We start from the raw sequence: 19,648 nt of genomic DNA, 5'->3' as shown, positions 1-19,648 counted from the left end.
AAAAAAACAACTATTTTAGAAAATAAGGGTATTTGAAAATATTTTTTATGATCGGTACACATAAAATTTATAAAAAGTCATCGATCCCAAATATTCCGGAAGTTCTGAGTTTCGCAGACGAAAAAAACCGAAACGAAAAATAAAAAATGGGACAAGAAGATATTTATGGTTTAACATACTGCGAAATGATATTTAAGGAAATGATAAATACCAAAAATAAATGTTCTACGTAATATTACGTAGAATGTCTAAAATTAGACGAAAGAAAATTATCGGGAAAGAAGTGTCCCGGAAGTTACAAACATTTATAAAGTATCTCAGTCTTCCATCTTGACAGAGAAAGAACTTGGAAAGCTTTCCGCGTTGGCTCATAGATCACGTAGCTCATCGGGTCGTTAAAGTCGATCGTTTGTAAAGCGAGAAACGGCGCTGTTGGAATCTTATTTTCCATCGCGTGGGTGCACCGTGTAGGTTCGCGTAACATTTCCTATTTTATTTCTCAAGGTCCAACCTCGAGGTTCATTATACTTCCTAGTAAATTGCGTAAACAAATATCCGTACGATAACAAATCTCCTACCTTACTGTTTTTATCTTGTCGCGATCTTTCAATTATTATGTCTCAATCTGACCTTCGTTTCGACGTAGAAAATGATTTTTAACGTTTTAAGAATATGTTCGACATAAAATTGAAACGAGAAATCACATACTAGGATCGCAGGAGAAAAACATGACAAGCACTTTCATTAATTTCAATGTCGCTTTATGATTAAACAGGGGGCATAATTGAAAATGAAATTATTAAGGTAAGCAATATTTTAATATTAACGAGCGATGTTGATAGCACTTTAAGTAGAATGACGAAATTTATTCAGCTTTCAAACCAATTGAGAAGAAAATTTTGATAACAGAGAACTGACGACATATCAAATTTCCAAATTGCATTCCTCTACAAAAATAGAAAGTGTCGCTTATCGTGTTCTTCCGCTATAGTTTCTACATATCGATAGCAACAACTCTTTCTTATTTTCTTCTAACTTTTTTAAAGGTGAAAAAATACGATTCAATAGAAAATGATCCAAAGAATGCGGGAAGGCTAATATATATCGCCCTTCTGTCCGATAAAGTGGCGAGTGGGAAAGTTAGTAAACCGCAAGATTTTCATGTCAAAAATAGCGATAAACTGTTATCGCGGAAATTCATGAATTTACGATATACGCGGCTCGACTGGTATGCGGTTTCAATTACGGGTGGAATATAAAAGAACCGTTTGCAATCAGGTGCATTTATCGAAGACCCATTTCGATACACAATATCAGAGACAACAGAGAAATGAAAAACTGTTGGCAGTGTGACACGGCACGTCAATAACAGGAAGAAAATCCGCATCAGATTGACGAAATATAGATACAGCCCGAAAATGAAACCAATATAATCGATTCCCTAGCATGACAGAGACCAAACGTCTACATTTTTCTTCCTCAGAATTGAATAGTTATCACGTGGCAAAATTGATTTTTTCGTCAAAAAGCAGGTGTTTCGTCGTTATCGTAAATAATAACAAGGTGAATTCATACTTTATACTTCACAGTATTTTCACTCATGTCGGAAGATCATCTCCATCTGTATTGAAGATATTCAAATTTATGCTATATCCAAAGCTTGGATGTATCCAAGGTGAACATACAAGGTAACCAGTAGCGTAGTAACGAACGAAATAGTTGATCTTTATTTTTGATGAGACAAATGGATGACTCATTCGTAGTAAAACGAATGATAAATCGAAACCTGTCCAATAACAAGCGAACAGTAGTAAACGATACACGTTAGTTTAGTCGCTGACATACTGAAAACCATGAAGCAAATTCGACCATTAAACTGATATAAATAGTTCTTCATCATTTACATTCACCGTGAATGAATCATCCAAATGTGTTACACGTCCAAAGTATAAAAGTATAAATTCACCTTTATATCGGTGGTTTAGTTTAAATTCTCCTCTTTCGTCGGTTATCCTGTCCTTTATACTTTTACTATCCGTTTTATTCTCAGTTCTCGTAAACGAACCACATCGATATAACCATCGCTGACAATTTAGGTCACAGCTTTATTGGAAGCATGGGCTGATCGTTAACGAAACGAATTGAATCGGAGTCGTCTCCCGTTTCACCTCGTCCCGTTTCTTTTCCCCAGCGCTTGACAGACGCATCGCGGTGACGTAACCGTCCCGAATATTCGAAATGGTTCGGTGAACTGGGGTAGGAGTAGCGTGGGCGATGATTCGTTTCGTTCCGTTTAACGTAGGTCGGAATTTGGGCTGTGGAAATCGGACTCGGCTTCAGGATTCGTTCCTATTACCGCAGTTCGTGTTGACGAAATCCGTAATCTCTGCTTCGAACTCGTTTCACCTTCCAATGCGTCGCTGGGAAAAGTTCTAGAATTTCCATTTTCGAGACTCCAAAGTGTATAGCTTTCAATTTATCAAGGTAACTGACTTTCAAATCCTTTAATTTCCGAAGGTTTCTATTTTTAAATCTCTTTATTTTCTCATGTTCAAAGTTCGAATCTTTTGATCTTCTAAAAATACAATTCCTGAATCTTTAAATACTCCAATGCTCAAATCATCAAAGTTTCAAATACGTCAATGCTCATATTTTTGAATTTTTTAATTTCCCAATGCTCAAGTTTGCAAATTATTGAAGTTCCCGTGATTAAATGTTCTAACATGGCAATTTAATAGATTTCTCAACTTTTCAATGTATAAATTTTCAGATCGTGGAATTAAAATTTTGCAAATTTTCAAGATTTCATTGCGTAACGTACTCCAGTCTTTGAAATACTTTAAATCGCGCGATCGTCAAGTAGATAAGCGAAGCCGGAGGAAAGTAATCGTTGGCTTACGTGTATTATGCAAATCTTCTTACCGTTCTTGCAAAAATAATGAGATCATCTACGATGATGGAAAGAAATCAAACGCATAGAAGAAACCCATTCCGTTATGAACCTTGGTCGTTATGCCCAGTCTTTGTTAGTTTCTTAGTTTCGACCTTTGATCTATTTCCAGACGAACGGCGTGTCGTCATGATAAACCGACATTTTACCTCCGCCAGGCAGGACGTATTTCCGGCCACGTTAGTCAGCCAGTTTAAATACATTTGCATTAACCAGTAAGTTTTCGTTTCTGTCCGCTCCTTTCCCTTCCCTTACCTGAAACCCCCGTTTTCTTTCTCCCTTGTCGGAGCCAAGTTGTATTTCTGACGGCCTCTCACCGACAGATCGAGGTTAATTGGCTACTATCAGGACGAAAATTAGCGCAAATTAGTCCCCGGACGATGAGTTTCGTCAGTTGAATTACGGCCCGCGAGTTTTGGCCTATCAGTTAATTAATCGCGCGACGCGTCGTGACGTTATCACCTCCGTCTACTTCCGAACTGGTGCAGAAACATCAGCCAAAAAGCTTGACAGTTACCAGTACCGTTATTCCAAACGTTACGTTAATCCTCCTAATAGTCTCACATTCAGATTCTCATAAGCAACATCGTGCCTCTAATTTACATTCGAGGGATTTAGCTTAGAACTACCTTTCGGTGAGTCAGTTACTCAGTTAAGACCACCAACATCAACAAACACGAATATCACTATCGCGAAGAACAAACCTGCTGTTATGGTTCGTAATGATCTCGGCTAATCTGTGAATATTCTGAAGATTTGCATGATGCTGCGAAACACTTCTCTCAGCAGATACAAAAATCGTTGTACATGTTTGGCGCGGACGTGCTTGTCGTTTACATGGAGACTGAATTTGCAAGACGGTGAGAAATATTATATTGAGATTATGCGTGTCAATCATACTTTACTACGTCCTTGGCGTAATTCATCTTTGGCAGATGCATAGATAAGTTTAGAATAATTATAGATGCATTTACAAGAGCAATGTAATCTTATGAATACCTTGTTTAAAAATATCGAAATATATAGAACAGAAATTAAAGATGGTAGATAAAGATATTCCGTCACTTTCCTGGAGAATGACAAACATGGACAAAAATCGTTTTTTTCTTCTTCACGAGCTCTGCAACTGTCCAAATGATGTCATAAACCGTAGTATGTAGTGAAAGCCCTCGACACCCACTAATTCTTTGTCTCTATTCGACAGCCTTTCTTCTAGTTCACCTACGAGCATTTTTTCCGTAACCTCGTCAGTGACCTCCTAAGTAACCCGATCTAACGCAACAGCAATTGCGCTAAATTGGTTTGGTCGCGTTGTAATCTACTCTAATCTAACTTAATCGAGTGCATCGTTTCACGCGAACTGCCTCGTCTCTACTAAAGGATAGTTAATCAGCCATAGACTTCTTGAAATTCCTTCGTCGTAACTCAGCAACCCTTTTTTCGTCTCACGGTGGACAGCGACGGAATAATAAAAAGGAGCTGAACGATCACTCACCGTCGTCGCTGATTTCGAGATTCGTGTAGCTGTCCCAGTGCAGGATGGGATCGTTATGAGCGGAAGCATGCGGTACTGCTGGTGTTGGCGCCGGTATGGGCCCATCTTGACGCTTGGCGTCGGTGGCGAAGTACAAAGTCACCACGCTGTCCGGAGGACATCGTGGGTCGTCGCAGGCCACGTCCAGTTCCGATCGAGGAAACGACACCACGTTCTCCGTTATTACACAGGTATGGAACTGAGTGGAATCAAGAATTCGTTTTATCGCGATGATAGCGATTAGATAGTTTATATAAGAAGTAGATTCGATAAAATTTACCAGGAATTACGATTTTATCCGTTCAGTTATCGTATTCGTAGAAAGTTGTGCGTATGTTTCTTCTTTGTCAAATGTGAGTGTAATATGCATACTAGCGCCATTTCGCACAATTAGACTAACATTAGTGAAATTTTGATAAGTCATAGATTACAAGTTACCAGCGTTAAGAAAATCCTCGTGATAATAAAATGTTTGGAATTAAAAGAAATGTTACACACGACAGGACATCCTATCAATTATCCCACTGGACATAAAATTCGAAAATCTTGAAAGTATAACATCGTAAAACAGTAATATTGTAAAATTACAAAATCTATAACTTCCAATTAAGTGGTATCTTCTCAATTCCCTAATATCTAATGCTAAAGAGCCGAGCGTCTTCACCGCATCAGTTTCAAATACAATCGAAGACAGCGTTGACCGATTAACGGAGCATTACTCCGTTCTTTGATGATTTGAACGCTCAACATAGCTCATAGTTGTCAGCTGAAAAGTGATACGATCTAATTACGTTCTTCGACAGCGGCCGAATCAACGTGATTAGAATTGGAGAAGTTTATGGGAAGTGATTTCGACCGCGGCGCGGTTAGTTGGTAACAGTACCACCAGTAATTCAAGTAGTATCGTTTTGCAGGAGATGAAAATGGAAATGGGTTTATGTACATTAGTCAAACATACTTCGCTGGCAGGATTTCTTGTCGAGTGCACATTTGAATCTGTCAATTCAGTTTAATTGGGAAAGTTGTCGCTCGCTTTCGTCTTACCTGCAGGGAGAACATCACTTCCCGGCTCTGCTTCGAGTACACCCTGTGGTAACATTTCACCAGAATGTCTCCCCTAAGACGAAGACCTCCGAGATTTACGGTGAACTCGCGAGCGTTTGTAACGGAATAGAGATCCGAGGTGTAGACTGGTGTCAGGCCTTCGTAGACCTTGAGGAATGCTCGGCAACCTGTAGGCTCGAAGAGTGGAACGCCCAGAACGGTGAGATGCGTTAAATAAAGTGGAGATTGACTGATCCTCAAGGAACCTGACAGAAGTCCGCTGAAATACTTGATGTACCTGCGAGAAAGAACCGTAGAAATTCTTATGTAGTTTTTCTAACCATTTCACTACTGTGAATGATTGCTATTTCTCATCACAAGGGAATTTCACTCAACTACTAAGTAGATTATAATCGCTCGAAACGTAATATTTATTTTGTTAAGTACACCGAATCCCCTACTTTTCATATTAATTTTCAATTAATGCAGCAAATGTCAATATTTTAAAATATTTTCTATATTACAAAATTTGCAAGTTATTTTCAGAATATTAATGTGAGTCATTATTTTTTTTATTCATATGCTCTACAAAACACGCAGTGAATGCAAACTTTTAGCTGGCATTAACATTATACGGTATATATGAACTGACATAACTACCATTAATCGTATTATGCGACTATTTTTTCGCAGAAATATTCACAGCCAAAGTGTTATTAATTCAGCGATTTCCATCTAACATGACGAATTTTTACCACAGGGAAACATTAAAAGGCAGTGACTAGCGTGTTCTAAAATTTCATAATGGAAACATTACGACAGGCGACACGATCCAGCAATTACCACTTCAATAGTGCTTCCCAGGCGTGTTATATCCACAGCATAGGTCAAGGTGAAGCTAGCCTCCTTATTTTTTACAATACAGTCTCATCGGTAAAACAATACTCGGTAAAACGACAACAACAGAAACGTTTCCATCGCGAAACACTCGAGGGAGCAAAAAGAATGGATCGAATCGCGACCGTTCCGATAATAATTCATGTCCGACCACGTATGGCCGATTCCACTTCACACGAGCGCGGCCCGTATTTGGCTGCTGTCGTAAGTTACAACTCGTAACGCACCGTGCGAAAGTATTGTAGCGTCTCCGACTGTGACACTCGCGTGCTAATTAGTGTCTGACCACGAATGGACTTTTCTACTTCTCGCGTGGCCTTTTACCGTGCGAGTGTATCAAACGAGTGCCGCGAAAAACTTTCGATAAACAGGACCATAAACGGGACCTCTGCGCGTGATTCAAGCTAAACGAAATGCCTTCTGGATGGCTCGTAACAGATTATTGACGGGAGACGTGAACCGATGTTTTCAATTTTTTATATATTCAGAAGGGGCAACGTGATCGACGTTCTGAATCTTTTTAACGTTACGGACAGGAGACGTGACTCGACGTTTCTCGTTTCATAAACGTTGACATATTTTCTAGGAATATATTTAAAATTTAAATTACTAAGGATTTATTTATCTTGTTTATCTCCACGTTTCATATTTTTATGAATAGAGCGAAAAAAATGAGACATTCGTGATAGTTGTTTATTAAAAATTATGACGGTTACTATATTCTGGTTATTTTATATATTTTCGTTATCCTATACGGATATCCTATACGCATTCTCCGGATTTTTTCACTTTTGCTATACTAAACGCATAAAAATCCACCGTCTACTTATTAAAATGCTAAAAATTGGTTTCACGGTATACCGTCAACAACGTGATAAGAGACGTTCGCCGCGCGGAGAGATCGATTAATAGTCCCACTTGTAATACACACGGCAAACACGGAAGAGTTGATCGGGTCCGAACGAACCCTGTTCTGAGGTACCTGTCGATTATGCAGCGTCGTGAGCGTTCATGACCGTAATTTCGCGGGATCTCTCACGAATTCCCGCGTGTCGTCCGTAACGAAGCAGATACGATCTCTGTCTCTGGTCGATCCCCTTCGGGTTCGAAAAAAAACCTGTTCCCTTGGTGGCACCTAAGGTGCTTTGAGCGCCGCGTTACACACGTCTCGAATGAACCGGCTAGCCTGATGCTTCTCTCGACCCTCGATAATGGATTCATACGTTCGCGGGTGTGCGGCTACGCTAACGACATGCTAATGCTCACCGCTCGTGGAATTAATGGGGAAACTCGATCGTTCAGGGATGCAAGATCGAGGTGGAACGAGGAAGGCGAAAGACCACGAGCAAAGCACAACCGCCGCGACGCCTGGAGGAATGTTTCACGTATAAGGACACCACATTCGACGGGCCATCATTACGATCATCAGCGTAAGCGTCACACGGCGGGAACTAAACGCGAAGGGTAGCGAGGATCGACAGCGGGTAATGCGTACCGATCGTTGTCTCAAATAGATGGCCAAGCTTGACAGGTTTACCTACGGGAATTATGTTTATGCGGTTATTTTACTCGGATTTTTAGGCGGTCCCAGGTCTCTCATTGGATAGACTGGCATTGATGTAAATGCTGTCGTAACTTGGCGTTTCCGACACGCGTTAAAGCGCTTTTAGCAATGCGGAGGCGGTAGTTTGTGTGCTGTTAGTGGATGGTTGATAGCTTCTATAGGAAGAGATTTTCTGCTGTAAAAAGATTAAAAAATTGAGGAAACCAATCTTTCTGGATGGGTACTAGAAAGGATTTGAAAATTGTGGAGAAAAATTGTACTGAAAGTGGATGTCTTATATCATAGGCGATAGCACGCACAAGAAAGAATTTCGTGGTTGAAAAACACTCAAATTTTCAGAATTTCATTCCCTCTCTATATGGATATCGAAAGAAACTGTACTTAAAAATTATGCTTAAACGGCAAGTCTCCTATCGTGAGAAGAAAAGAAACTAATTTCTTTTTCATACCGAATAAATGTGGAAAACATATAGATATATTTCAAAAGAGACTGTACTTAGAGTTGTACTGTATGACCGTACTATGTAGATTTCTGATGTAGGTATATCTAGTATGAATGTGTAAAATTAATTCAATGTTGACCATTTTTGAATCGTACATACAATAACGTAGAATGTCATGTAATATCTTATATCTGTAGGATCGATGTTTAAGATGTCCATGACGAGCCTGATTCCTGCTAAGTTACACACAACCGAGTAAGTACGAGTATATCTAAGAACATGGATTGGTCTTGGTAGTAGTCTATCACAAGATTTACGGGACTTATACGACTGTTTTATTGACGTTACCATATAGGAAGCTTTTAACTTTGACTTTTTACACGCTCATCAAATACGCATTAGAATCCAACGAAATATGATCAAAGTAATCAAAGTAATTCGAAAAGATTCAGTGTCTTTTACCAATTCATTAATTGCACAGCAATCGAATATTCCGATAAAACGATGATGTAAATTTGCTATTGGCTAAATGAACATTCGAGGTCTCCTTCACCAACAAGTTTCGTTACACAATCTTCAGAAACCTCATGCGATATCAATTTCCGATTTCAAGCGATCCAATTAACCGACGCTCACAATTCACACGCTCCATACAATGTATGCAATTCACGAAAAGAATAATCGCGTCGATTTCAAGAACAATCGAGCGCTCTGACGTACATGGGGCATGCATTAACTATGATATAATAATTTTACGTAACGTTTTGAGGATATATAACGAAGTCTATCCGTTTATGACGAAATATAGACAGCAGGTTTGCATGCTTTGAAATAGCGGCTATAGAGTAACGCAATTAACCAGCCATAAGGTGGCTCCTGAAGCAGCCACGCCTGTGCATGTCGTTCATCCAGGTATTATCTGAGTTATTCACGACTAAGAGGCGATAAAGTTTACTTTCTCGTTCAACGTCAACAGGCAGTATCGTCATGCACCGTAGCGATTACCTTCGATGTGAGGGAACCTGCAGGGAACCAATTTTGTCGTCGAGGAATCTTCTCATAGCGAACCTGTCCAACGCCTGATCACGTCCGCCGCAGATGCTACTGTAGTTCATGTACGCGGACACAGCCACACCCAATCGTTCTTTGCTTCCCCTGAACAGAGGCGTGGAATGAGCTTCCAACTTTTTACGAACCGCGCCAATTCGTCTTCTTGTCGTTGGAGAAAAAAGAACGGATTAAGACTCACCTGGCGTGGAGAACGACCACGCGATTCGAAGCACCGTTCAGCCAGGAGTCCAGCTCCTTGCATAGGGCGCACAGTCTTTCCAAACTGGGTGCCAGACCCTGCGGCCATCCTGCTTCCCTGGTATTTGGCTCCCCGGTACGACCCGGCGATGACAAATTGAATATCTGAAATTTGAACAAACGTGTGAAAGTTGTAATTATATTGCAAGATGCTCTTGTATAACCGAATGCAAATACTGTGTGCTCTTTTGGTGGTTATGCTCTTATGGTTGAACTAATATTATTATTACAAGTTCAAAGGGTTAATAAGTTCTCCTGTATAACAATAATAAGTTTGAAAATAAAATAAATGAAATTCTATAAGTCAATTTTATGAAGTACAAGCCAGATGATTATTACGTTCGAAATATAATGGCAAGATTGTAAGAATTGGCTACGCTATATCACTTGTCAATTCATTAATTTATAATTTGCAAATTATTATGCAAGAGGGTCCAGGTAAAATGAGACTTACAAAGCAGAATGATAGATACTTATAAAATGAAGGATATTGGACGAATTGTGAAAAAATATTAACTTTTTAGGTATATTAAATATCTAGTAATATAGAGTAGTAATCGTGTAACCGCGTAAAATCGACTGATAATTATCTAGCGTTATATAGGTTTCAGAGCATGCAACGCGCTAATTGCAACGCTAATTAGAGAGAATATAGGATTTATCTGGTAATACGTCAATTATCCTAGGATCATTTTCGTTTAATAAGTATTGTTATTTAATAAAAACGTTATATCAGATAAGCGACCATTAATCTGCAGCCGTTTACTCGCCGCTCACCATATAATTATCACCGTGCTTTCCTCGCAGAAGTGCGGTAGCATGTTCAAGGACGCCCTGCGCATCCTCCCTGTACCAGAGCGCAATGATTCTTTCGGTGACGTAACAAAGCTCCATTACTTCTGTAACACGACCTCCACCTTTTCCTGGTCCTGTCGTCGTCGCGTCCGCGCCGACGCCCGGCGTCCTTGCAGGTGCCGTCGCCGACAAGGACGTCTGTATCTGAAACACGGGCATTCTTATTAGTATCATTGATCTTTACGCGCACATTTAATAATTATCCTTAGTAGATAAGGCACATAGAACTTAATTTCATTGCTTCTTATGAAGTTTTTATGAAGTTCTTGCGCACCAAAATTTCCTATAGAAAAGACCGAAGAAGAAACTTGTTCATCTGGTTAGTTTTACGCTGCAGATTTCCTTTTTATTGAGAATAAAGAATTTTACAAACGGCTTTGGTATACACGAATTCTAATTTCTACTAAACTGCTTTCTACAGAATTCTTTATATCCAGAATTCTAAACAAAGGACTCAAGGAGAATACTCGGCTCGCTACAAATATTCGCATTTCATATCGCATTTTCCCGAAAAACAAATAATTCTAGAGTTGCCTCCAAGGTATGGAACCTAGTTTCGCAAATCGCCTCTTACGGAATTTCTTCTGCTCGAAATATTCTAAAGAAGCCCATTGAAGAAGCACTTCGCTCACTTCACCAGCAATACGCACAATTTATATTCCTATTTTACCGAACAAAAAACTTACAGTCTGCCCTGCATGAAATTTCTTATAAACCAAAATTATCCAATAAACATATCTAAGAAGCACTCTGCTCACTTTACTACCAATATTCTTCTTTTATATTCCACTTTTGCCTCGAAAAAAGTTACTTTAGATTTACTACCTAAATTCAGCACATTACTTCATAGATACTATATGAAGTCCACAACTGAAAAACATGATAAATCATATTTTCTATCCTTTATAAAAGAACTGTTTTATAATTCAATATGTTGACAATGAAATTTACACGAAAGCTATCTTTTCTTTCGATTTTACGATTAAATACATGTTTTTGTCACTCTCTTATAACTTTAAAAAATATTAGCAGCTATTTTATGCAAAAATTAACACGTCTCACCGGCAACTTTTTACAAAAACTAACTCGTGCAATCGGCTATTTTATATAAAAATAACAACTTAACCTTACATGTTTCGTGTTCAACATTAAACACGAGATTTGTGCACACTTTGTGCACGAATACACGGAAGCAACGTGTTAAGAATATTAATTACGCAAAGTAATATTAATTAAACGAAAGTAGCATAAATTCCTTTCTTACGAAACATTAGGAATTTGTCACCAATCTTTAAAAAACTTCGAATCGATCGAATTATTCCTTTCTTCAACTACTTCATGCTTTTTTTACAAAATACTTTTTCAGCTGCCAAGTGATGTAGGAGCCGGAAAATCACCAAAAACAAACTTATCATATTTCTCCCGTGTGGTCTTCATCTATAAAGAACCTTGGAGTATTTCGGTGCGTAGACGATCCTGACGACAATGCTGTCCGGCATGGCGATGCTGCCCTTATGGGAATCGCCTTGTCCCAACGAATCGACATGAAATCCTGGTGGTTTAACGCGTGCTTTTATCTTGGCGGGACGTCGACGAAGAAGGATGCGAGCACGACACGGCACGAAGGAATGACAGACTGCCGACTATTGTGCGTTCGCTCGATTCCACTGAATTCACGACGTTCTATCCGACAGTCTAACCACGGTTCCTACTTGCACAGCTGACGTTCAGCTATTCCCCTTCCTTGTACGCCGACTGTGCAACGATTTCTCTCTCCGCGTGCACGTATGATGTAACGAATTCGTCCAGGTAGCGTGACTTCGATCAAAGTCACGCTCGTCATTAGACACAAGTCGCATTAGCCAGTCCTGCGAGCTCGCTGCGCTGGCGGACGCGATAAAACGGCGGAGCGGTGTGGCTAACTCGACTTCAAGGGCAATGCGGAAAAATCGTGTCGACGAAGAAATATGAATAAGTTCCTTGTCCGCGAATTGCGCTGCGTCTGCATAAGCTGTCTCGGGTGTAATTCCAGTTGGCGAGTGATCGAACGAGTTTCTCAACGAGTGAACACAGGGCGTGCGTGTCGATGAATCCGTGGAAAATTGATACAGTGTGTTTCGGAAGTCAAATAAGTGAGAAAGATCTAGATGCACCGAGATGCATGTAAAAATGATTTCTTATAGAGCTTGTTATAGTGTGTATACATCAGTCAAGATACCTTAGAAATTTAAACAAAATACTAGAAATTAAACTCTCTATCTTTTTATTACTTTTTGAAGATTCTATTCAAGCTTAGAAAATTTAAGAAGTATACAGTTTTTGTCTCCAGGGTACAGTGGCAATATGCTACATCGATTTATCCTTATCACGTACGCGCACACGTTATGCAACAAATTTTACTTTCGATAAAATTGGTCTCCAATTTTGTATTCTATCTTCTTTGCAAAACCGTCGAAAGATGTGTCTATAATATTATTAATTATTGAAAAAAAAATGTTTTTTCACAAACTACAAAAAGGCTCGTTGCAGGATTTTCCACTGTTCCCTACAAATACTTAAACAATGATTCTTCTCTGCGCTTGAAAGTGTATCTCGCGCAAAATGGCCCGGAGCACATCACAGCTTTATCGATAAACTTATCGTCAGAACGACCTTGCGAAGCGTCATAAACTTCCCTGAAAGATGCAACATCCCATACACTTCCTATCTTTGAAACGTCCATTTCCCTCGTCATACCGCGGAATAATTCAGCAGAATGAAGAAAAGGTACCGCTGCACGATCCCGTAACGCTATCACAGAGAAACCGCCGCCGACAAAGTTTACTCATTGCGATCCTGAATGAAAAATCAGCCCGCCGTCAGGCGATATTACGACTTATTCGCGCGTGACGCCTGACAAATCGCACGAATATCCTCTTTGTCTCTTCCGACGCGGTGGACTTCGCGCGAAAAAGGATGGTCGTGGCACGGTCGTCCGATACGAAAGGCCCCCCGTCGATCTTCGAATCCTAAGCAACCGTGAGAAATACGAAGGACACGCGGCATACCGAGGTAGGCTGAGCTTCCAAGGAACGACAGCTGCGGTAGGACCGCGCTAGCGTAATGGCAATTTCACACGTGAGACCTGACGCTGGGAGGGATTTATGGTCGTAACAGACCACGACGTACACTATCGTCCATAAGTATTTGGATGCTGCTAAAACATCGCAAATGTATACCTAAACTCGTGGCACAATTGACGTCACAACAGACGCCATGGTTCAAGGTAACACGAAGATCGAGTATAATAAAATTACGTTGGAGGTCACCGTGATCCTAATTTCGCGATACAACTGGAGTCAGAAGAGATTGTATGGTCCAAGGTAACGCGAAGATCAAACATAATTAAGTTATGCTGGAGGTTTCATCGTCGAGGAAATCAAGTTTGAGAACTTGTCAGATACAGTGGAATTCCATTTATCCAAACTTGTCGGGAGACAAACGGTTTATATAATTGGAGTTGATATAATAGGAGCTTGCCAATTATCCTCGCTATCTACTAGCTTTTGTTCATACAATAAGAGCTCAGGTTCAGATGAATGAATTCAACCAGCAAAAGATCAATTAATCGTACATTAACTAAAATCTCGTTCATATAAATGGAATTCTACTCTGTAGAAGAATTTGTCTGCTCCCAAAGAGCTCCAAAGAGATAGAAATAGACAAGAGACAGGAGATTATTTAACACGTGAAAATAATTCGAGAATGTGGAATAAAGTACTTTCATTTAACGCCTTCTTTCTAGGAGAGAGTGTAAATTCCACATACGTTTTCAAATTGGTTTTCAATTTTACGAATACGATTATGATAATCGTGTCTCGTTAGACTGTTAATTAACTTTCAAAATGCTATACATAACATGCAAACACTATGAGTGTCCAATTACGATTATATCATATACCGAATAATGATATGACATCAAAAATTTGTACATGGTAAAGTTTTACAGCATGATAGCCTTTAACTGTTAAGCAGAATACTTGATTCCAGTTATGGCGAGAGGTAAGATATTCACAGCAAAAAAAATTGTATGTCAGCTATAACTTTGAAAATATTTATAAGAGAAATATCAATCTTTTCATCGAATAGTATCAAGTATCGTACAAATACTTATGGATGGTATTGTACGCACGAATTGAAGTTGACTGTAGCCCGCGAGAGAAGCGGCGAACCGCGTTACGATCTCGTAAACGTATTTTTAGAGGCCAGGTTACTAGCTTCCTCTTTCTCTCTCCAACTCGCTTCGATACTAGCTCGCTGTTTTGACGGGGCCGCTGCGGCTACTCGAACCCCTTTCTTCTGTCCCAGCACGCAGGATCATTAAAATTTCAATTTACACCGAGGCGACACGTGGGTGGAAATCGCAATGGAATTCATTGGAGATGAATGAAAATTTTATCGACGTGGTTCGCGTGTTACGAGTGCCGCGTGGTGGATATTTTGTGAAAGATGATACACGATACTGGCGAAGGAACGTCCGTGTCTCATATGGAATATTCCAAATTTGCAACTTTTCACGGATGAGTTTATTGAGAGTAGAAGAAGATAACTATGTTTCATTTTTCTAAAAAAAATGATGAACTATTCTTGAAAAGATTTCGTATACTCAAGGATATATTTATTCAGAAGAACGTTCATTATATCTTTTTAGAGATACTGCAATAGGAATCTGCAAGACATTGAAACTACCGAGTCGACTTAAATACAAAATTTACATTTTAAATGAAATCTAAACATTTTATCCAAATTCCCAGAATTACACATGGTAAATGTATGAAATTTCTAGGAGATACGATCCTTTTAACTACCATAGTAATTCTTGTAAATGGACCATGATGCCTAGCTATGATATACGTATAACTTCAAACGCGCGGCGAATTCAAAATAGCTTGTTTTGATTCTGTGAAGCGTTCAAAGACGTAAGACATTGAGATGAAGGGTTTGACTGTCAGGAATATCGCTTTTTAATTGATTTTTGTTTACACTGGGATTCTTGCGGCCCTTTTGACGGGCCATGTGTAATTTAGGAGGAATAACCGTAGGCTGTGACATTAGTAGGAAGTAATTATTCGGGGGCGTGAAGGAAACGTCGCGCCGGTAATGCCAATTATCGTTAATCCGCGTAATTGCCGACGGCTAATTTCTAATTACAAGTGGAGTGCCAAGCGAGAGTGGGCTTTATGGTTATCGACTTCTTTCCGTCTCGACCTCTCTGCTAACCAACGAGTATATACCGTCGAGATCCGATCGATAGCGCAATGTTTCGCCAAAGATCCGGAAAGGATGCATTCCAAACCTATCGGAGTCCTAAATTATTCCCTCTAACGTTCATGTTCCTCCGTTTTTCCGATTTTTTTAAGATTGAACATCATTTGGATTAGTCAAGTTATTTGAACTCTGATTGATTAGATTTAAACTACTTAAAATTACTTTGTCAATACAAGTTGGTTGTTTAATTCACTCGAAATATATATCCTCTCAAGTGTATATATTTTTAAGTAATGTAAAATCAATCTACCAATAATGTGAACCTAATACTTGATTCCATGATATTAGCAATATTCTTTTGAGTTTCAAATGCGTCAAGGTTCGTTCCGCTATTCCATGATTCGAAGGAAACAACAGCTGTGCTAGGTAACGTAATATGTTCAAAACAAATTATATTTTAATGTTCAATAACGTTTGCTTGGTCTGGAAGAATCTGGCAGATGCACCAAGACTTTTCTCGGCAATTCTTTAACTCCATTCTTTTAATTTTATGAATCTATTAAATGAAATCAACTTTGAAGTAACCAGCTTTAGAACGGAAGAAAGAAACAGAGAAAGGTACTATCTACTACTATCTATTATACACTATCAATCAAAAATTTGAAATCACGGTCTCAGCTATTCCTATGTGTAATGTACCTTCTAATTCTAATTTAATGTAATTAAATCAGTTTAAAGTTAATTCTGCCAACATCGATTCTATTTTCTTTAAGTAATTTCCTTTAGTTCGATAGATTTTTGATCAAATTATTACCTAAGGTAACAGAATCTTAAACCAATCTGCTCTTAAATTTGCCAATCGTACAAACCATGTAGCGTTGCTAAACATTCGACCAGTAGTGTATATCTTCGCGTATCTAGTTCTCACATTTCAAGCATTTTCATCGACACCGAATGCCATCCGAAATCGATAGAGCAATTTCGCAATAAATTTCCGAACGGTTTCCTACGATTATCATTGAGGAACGATTTCTCGCCACAATCGGTAATAACCAGTTACGAGCAATTGTCAGAATTCCCTCGCGCCGTGCCGCGTTTTGCATTCGATGCTCTTCTCTGTGTATATTTTCACAAGAATAGCCGCGGTATAAGCGTGGATTTCACGAATACATTACATGGCCGACGTCAATATACTTGGATTATCTCCGTGGAACATCGGCTGATACCTACACCGTTCATACGGTGCGCTAGCTTACTGCCATTTTAGCGAATAATTTTCTCCGGTGTCGACATTAATGCGTAAAAGACGCCTTGCTGCTGGTCTAGCCGCTGTTATGATTTTAAAAAAAGACACCCTAATAAAGCGTAAACGTTCCCTTCAAACCACTTCCCAGATCCGTTTTTCATGCTTCCACTGGCGTTACATCTAACAATCCAACGCGTTGCATTTTCAGATAGTTATCTGGCAAAATCTTGCTCAATAATATCAGTCACCGTTACAACCAGATAAATGATCCACGGGATTAAGGGAAAATTGTAAACTTCCGCTTTGTACGTGATACGTATAAACAAAGTGCTATAATTTATGAAGCAGAAGCTTCGAAACAAGTTTAATATATTTTGTTACTCTACTGAGTTTGCGTTACGCTATAATATGTCATAAGTGACGCAATTTTTCTGGCAGCTAAGATAATATAACGGAACTCGTTAGAAGACGATAAAAGTGTCCTAAGAGAGAAATAGAAAGTTCCGTGGAAAGATGGCAAGCAATTGTAGAAAATGAGAGAGAATTTATACATTTATTGAAAATTGATATTTGTAAAGATAATCGCCAAATCTACCGTATGCTGTAATTCCTATGTAATATTTGCCCATATAGAATATTTTCCAGTTCAGCTATTTCCATCCCAGAATTCCCAACCAAACCATAGTTACACTAACGATAAAGCCGCTGAGGATAAAATCATGAATGAAACGTAACGATTTACTAACGATATACTATAAATAACTTTTATGTAATATTTCCTCTATAAGATGTTTTCTATTTCAATCCCTTTCCAAGCAAACCGAATACCACAAAGATCGAATTACTCGAACAATAAGACCATTCAGAACGAAAACACAAGCGAAACGTAACAATCTGCATTATAACTCTTACATAATATTACGTTCGAATAATATTTTCTATTTCATTGCCTCCTATTTCACGATTTTCTCAACGAAATCAAACATGGTAGAAAACAAGTTACCTCAAGACCACAGAGAACGAAATCACAAGTGAAACGTAACAAGAACGTCAAAATTCCCTGATTCTCGATGCGATTACGCAGATGGCGTGATGCAAATGATTTCGTATGTACGTCTCGGAGGTAATTTCGAAGTCGAGGCGGCTTGTGTGCGATTTTGCATAGTGATCGTTCGCAAAACGTTGAATCGCGGCGTCAGGTACACGTGTACGCGAAAGAGGAGGTTGTTCGCCGTAGACGATGAGCGCTGTTTCGAATGTAAATAGGGCTCGGCCGTGTTTTCCCGCGGAATAAATGAAGGTACCTCCTGATGCAATCGACCCCCGTACTCTCGACCAATAAGACGCCACTTCCTCGTACGTATCACGCGTGGTTTGTTTTAATATTAAATATTTAGAGAGCCCAGGTTTGCGAATGGTGCAAATCGCGAATTCTTATCAGCAAATGATAAGCCACAAGCTACGTAGCAGGCTACGTAGCAGGCCACTTAGCATAACGATCGTGCTGAGCATATTTTTCTTTCCTTTTTCCAACTTCACAAAGCGTTTCTCGCGGTCACGACAAGTAACAACGAATAAATCGTAGGTGCTGCAACGAATGAAAAGGTAGGTCCACTTTCTAGTAGTTCGAGTAAACGAACGAGAATCAAATATTATTCTCAATGTGCTATACAGTCATGAGTCAATTATTATTCGTAATAATAAACTGTTGTCCTTTTGAATATGAACCATAGCTTTATTTTTTCAGATATTGGAGCGGTAACAGAAATTCGTAACGAGAACAACGCCTGTCAAAAATTTCTAAATTTTTCTTACGAACTTCTAATATTTGGAATCATATCGAAAAAAAACTGTGCAATTTCATTATCGATTAGTAGTCGTTGTGAAATGTGAGAAGAGCTGCGTTTATCAGGAGACAGAATTAGAATCGACTCTAATTAGTAGACCTACTAACCGAGAGTCTGATGAATAATTTATGAGCTATACGCGCCTGCAATTTTCGTGACTGAAAAAAAAACACAAATTCCCATTCTATGTAAAGATCTACGAGTTGAATAATTTACAGCGAAATGCAGTTGGTATAGCGAGGAATTATAATAACGCAAAAGAGTCGATTTTTTACCTGGTGTTGTTTGCTTCTCGAAATGGTGTTAACATTCTTCGGCTGTGCTTCATAACCTCCATTATGCTGCAACAGAAATGGAAAAAATACTGAATTATACAGGTCTCGCCATGTATATCTACGATCTACTGGAAAGGAATGGGACAGCAAAAAAAGAAAACAAAAGAAAAAAGACGAAAGACCCCAAAAAGGAAAAAATGAAAATAAAAAAGCAGTAGTTTCCACGCGTGCACATTAAGGGCGTCGCGAAAGGAAATGGGTTGCCCATCGCGTCGAGCAACGATAACAAATACTACGCGTAAATTATTTCCATTGTTCGGCTGAAAGCAGCTGTTGCGTAAATTCAGGCTGATGTGCGCCACGCGTCTGATAATAAACATCATCGATTCCCAGTGCTTCGATTCGCGTAAATCCCTGGTGGCCTGTGAAAACAAATTT

General features: G+C 39.2%; 1 protein-coding gene across 19 annotated transcripts in view; it reads right to left on the bottom strand.

Moving 5' to 3' along the window:
* LOC100644032 (tensin-1) overlaps positions 1-19,648 on the bottom strand; it is a 180,520-nt gene that overhangs the window by 34,573 nt on the left and 126,299 nt on the right. For 18 of the 19 annotated variants that reach the window (XM_048411610.1, XM_048411623.1, XM_048411618.1 and 15 more), the window contains 6 exons: positions 19,211-19,276; positions 10,518-10,739; positions 9,682-9,845; positions 9,438-9,587; positions 5,529-5,826; positions 4,446-4,683 (listed from right to left, as the gene is read on the bottom strand). In XM_048411610.1, the coding sequence (XP_048267567.1) occupies positions 4,446-4,683; positions 5,529-5,826; positions 9,438-9,587; positions 9,682-9,845; positions 10,518-10,739; positions 19,211-19,276 (1,138 nt within the window). Of the gene's footprint in view, positions 1-4,445; positions 4,684-5,528; positions 5,827-9,437; positions 9,588-9,681; positions 9,846-10,517; positions 10,740-12,043; positions 12,248-19,210; positions 19,277-19,648 lie in introns of those variants that run through there. The other variant, XM_048411628.1, reaches the window with a different exon arrangement.

The sequence above is a fragment of the Bombus terrestris genome, chromosome 13 (assembly GCF_910591885.1).
Source record: "Bombus terrestris chromosome 13, iyBomTerr1.2, whole genome shotgun sequence".
NCBI lineage: Eukaryota > Metazoa > Arthropoda > Insecta > Hymenoptera > Apidae > Bombus > Bombus terrestris.
This window is presented reverse-complemented; position numbering and strand designations above follow the sequence as displayed.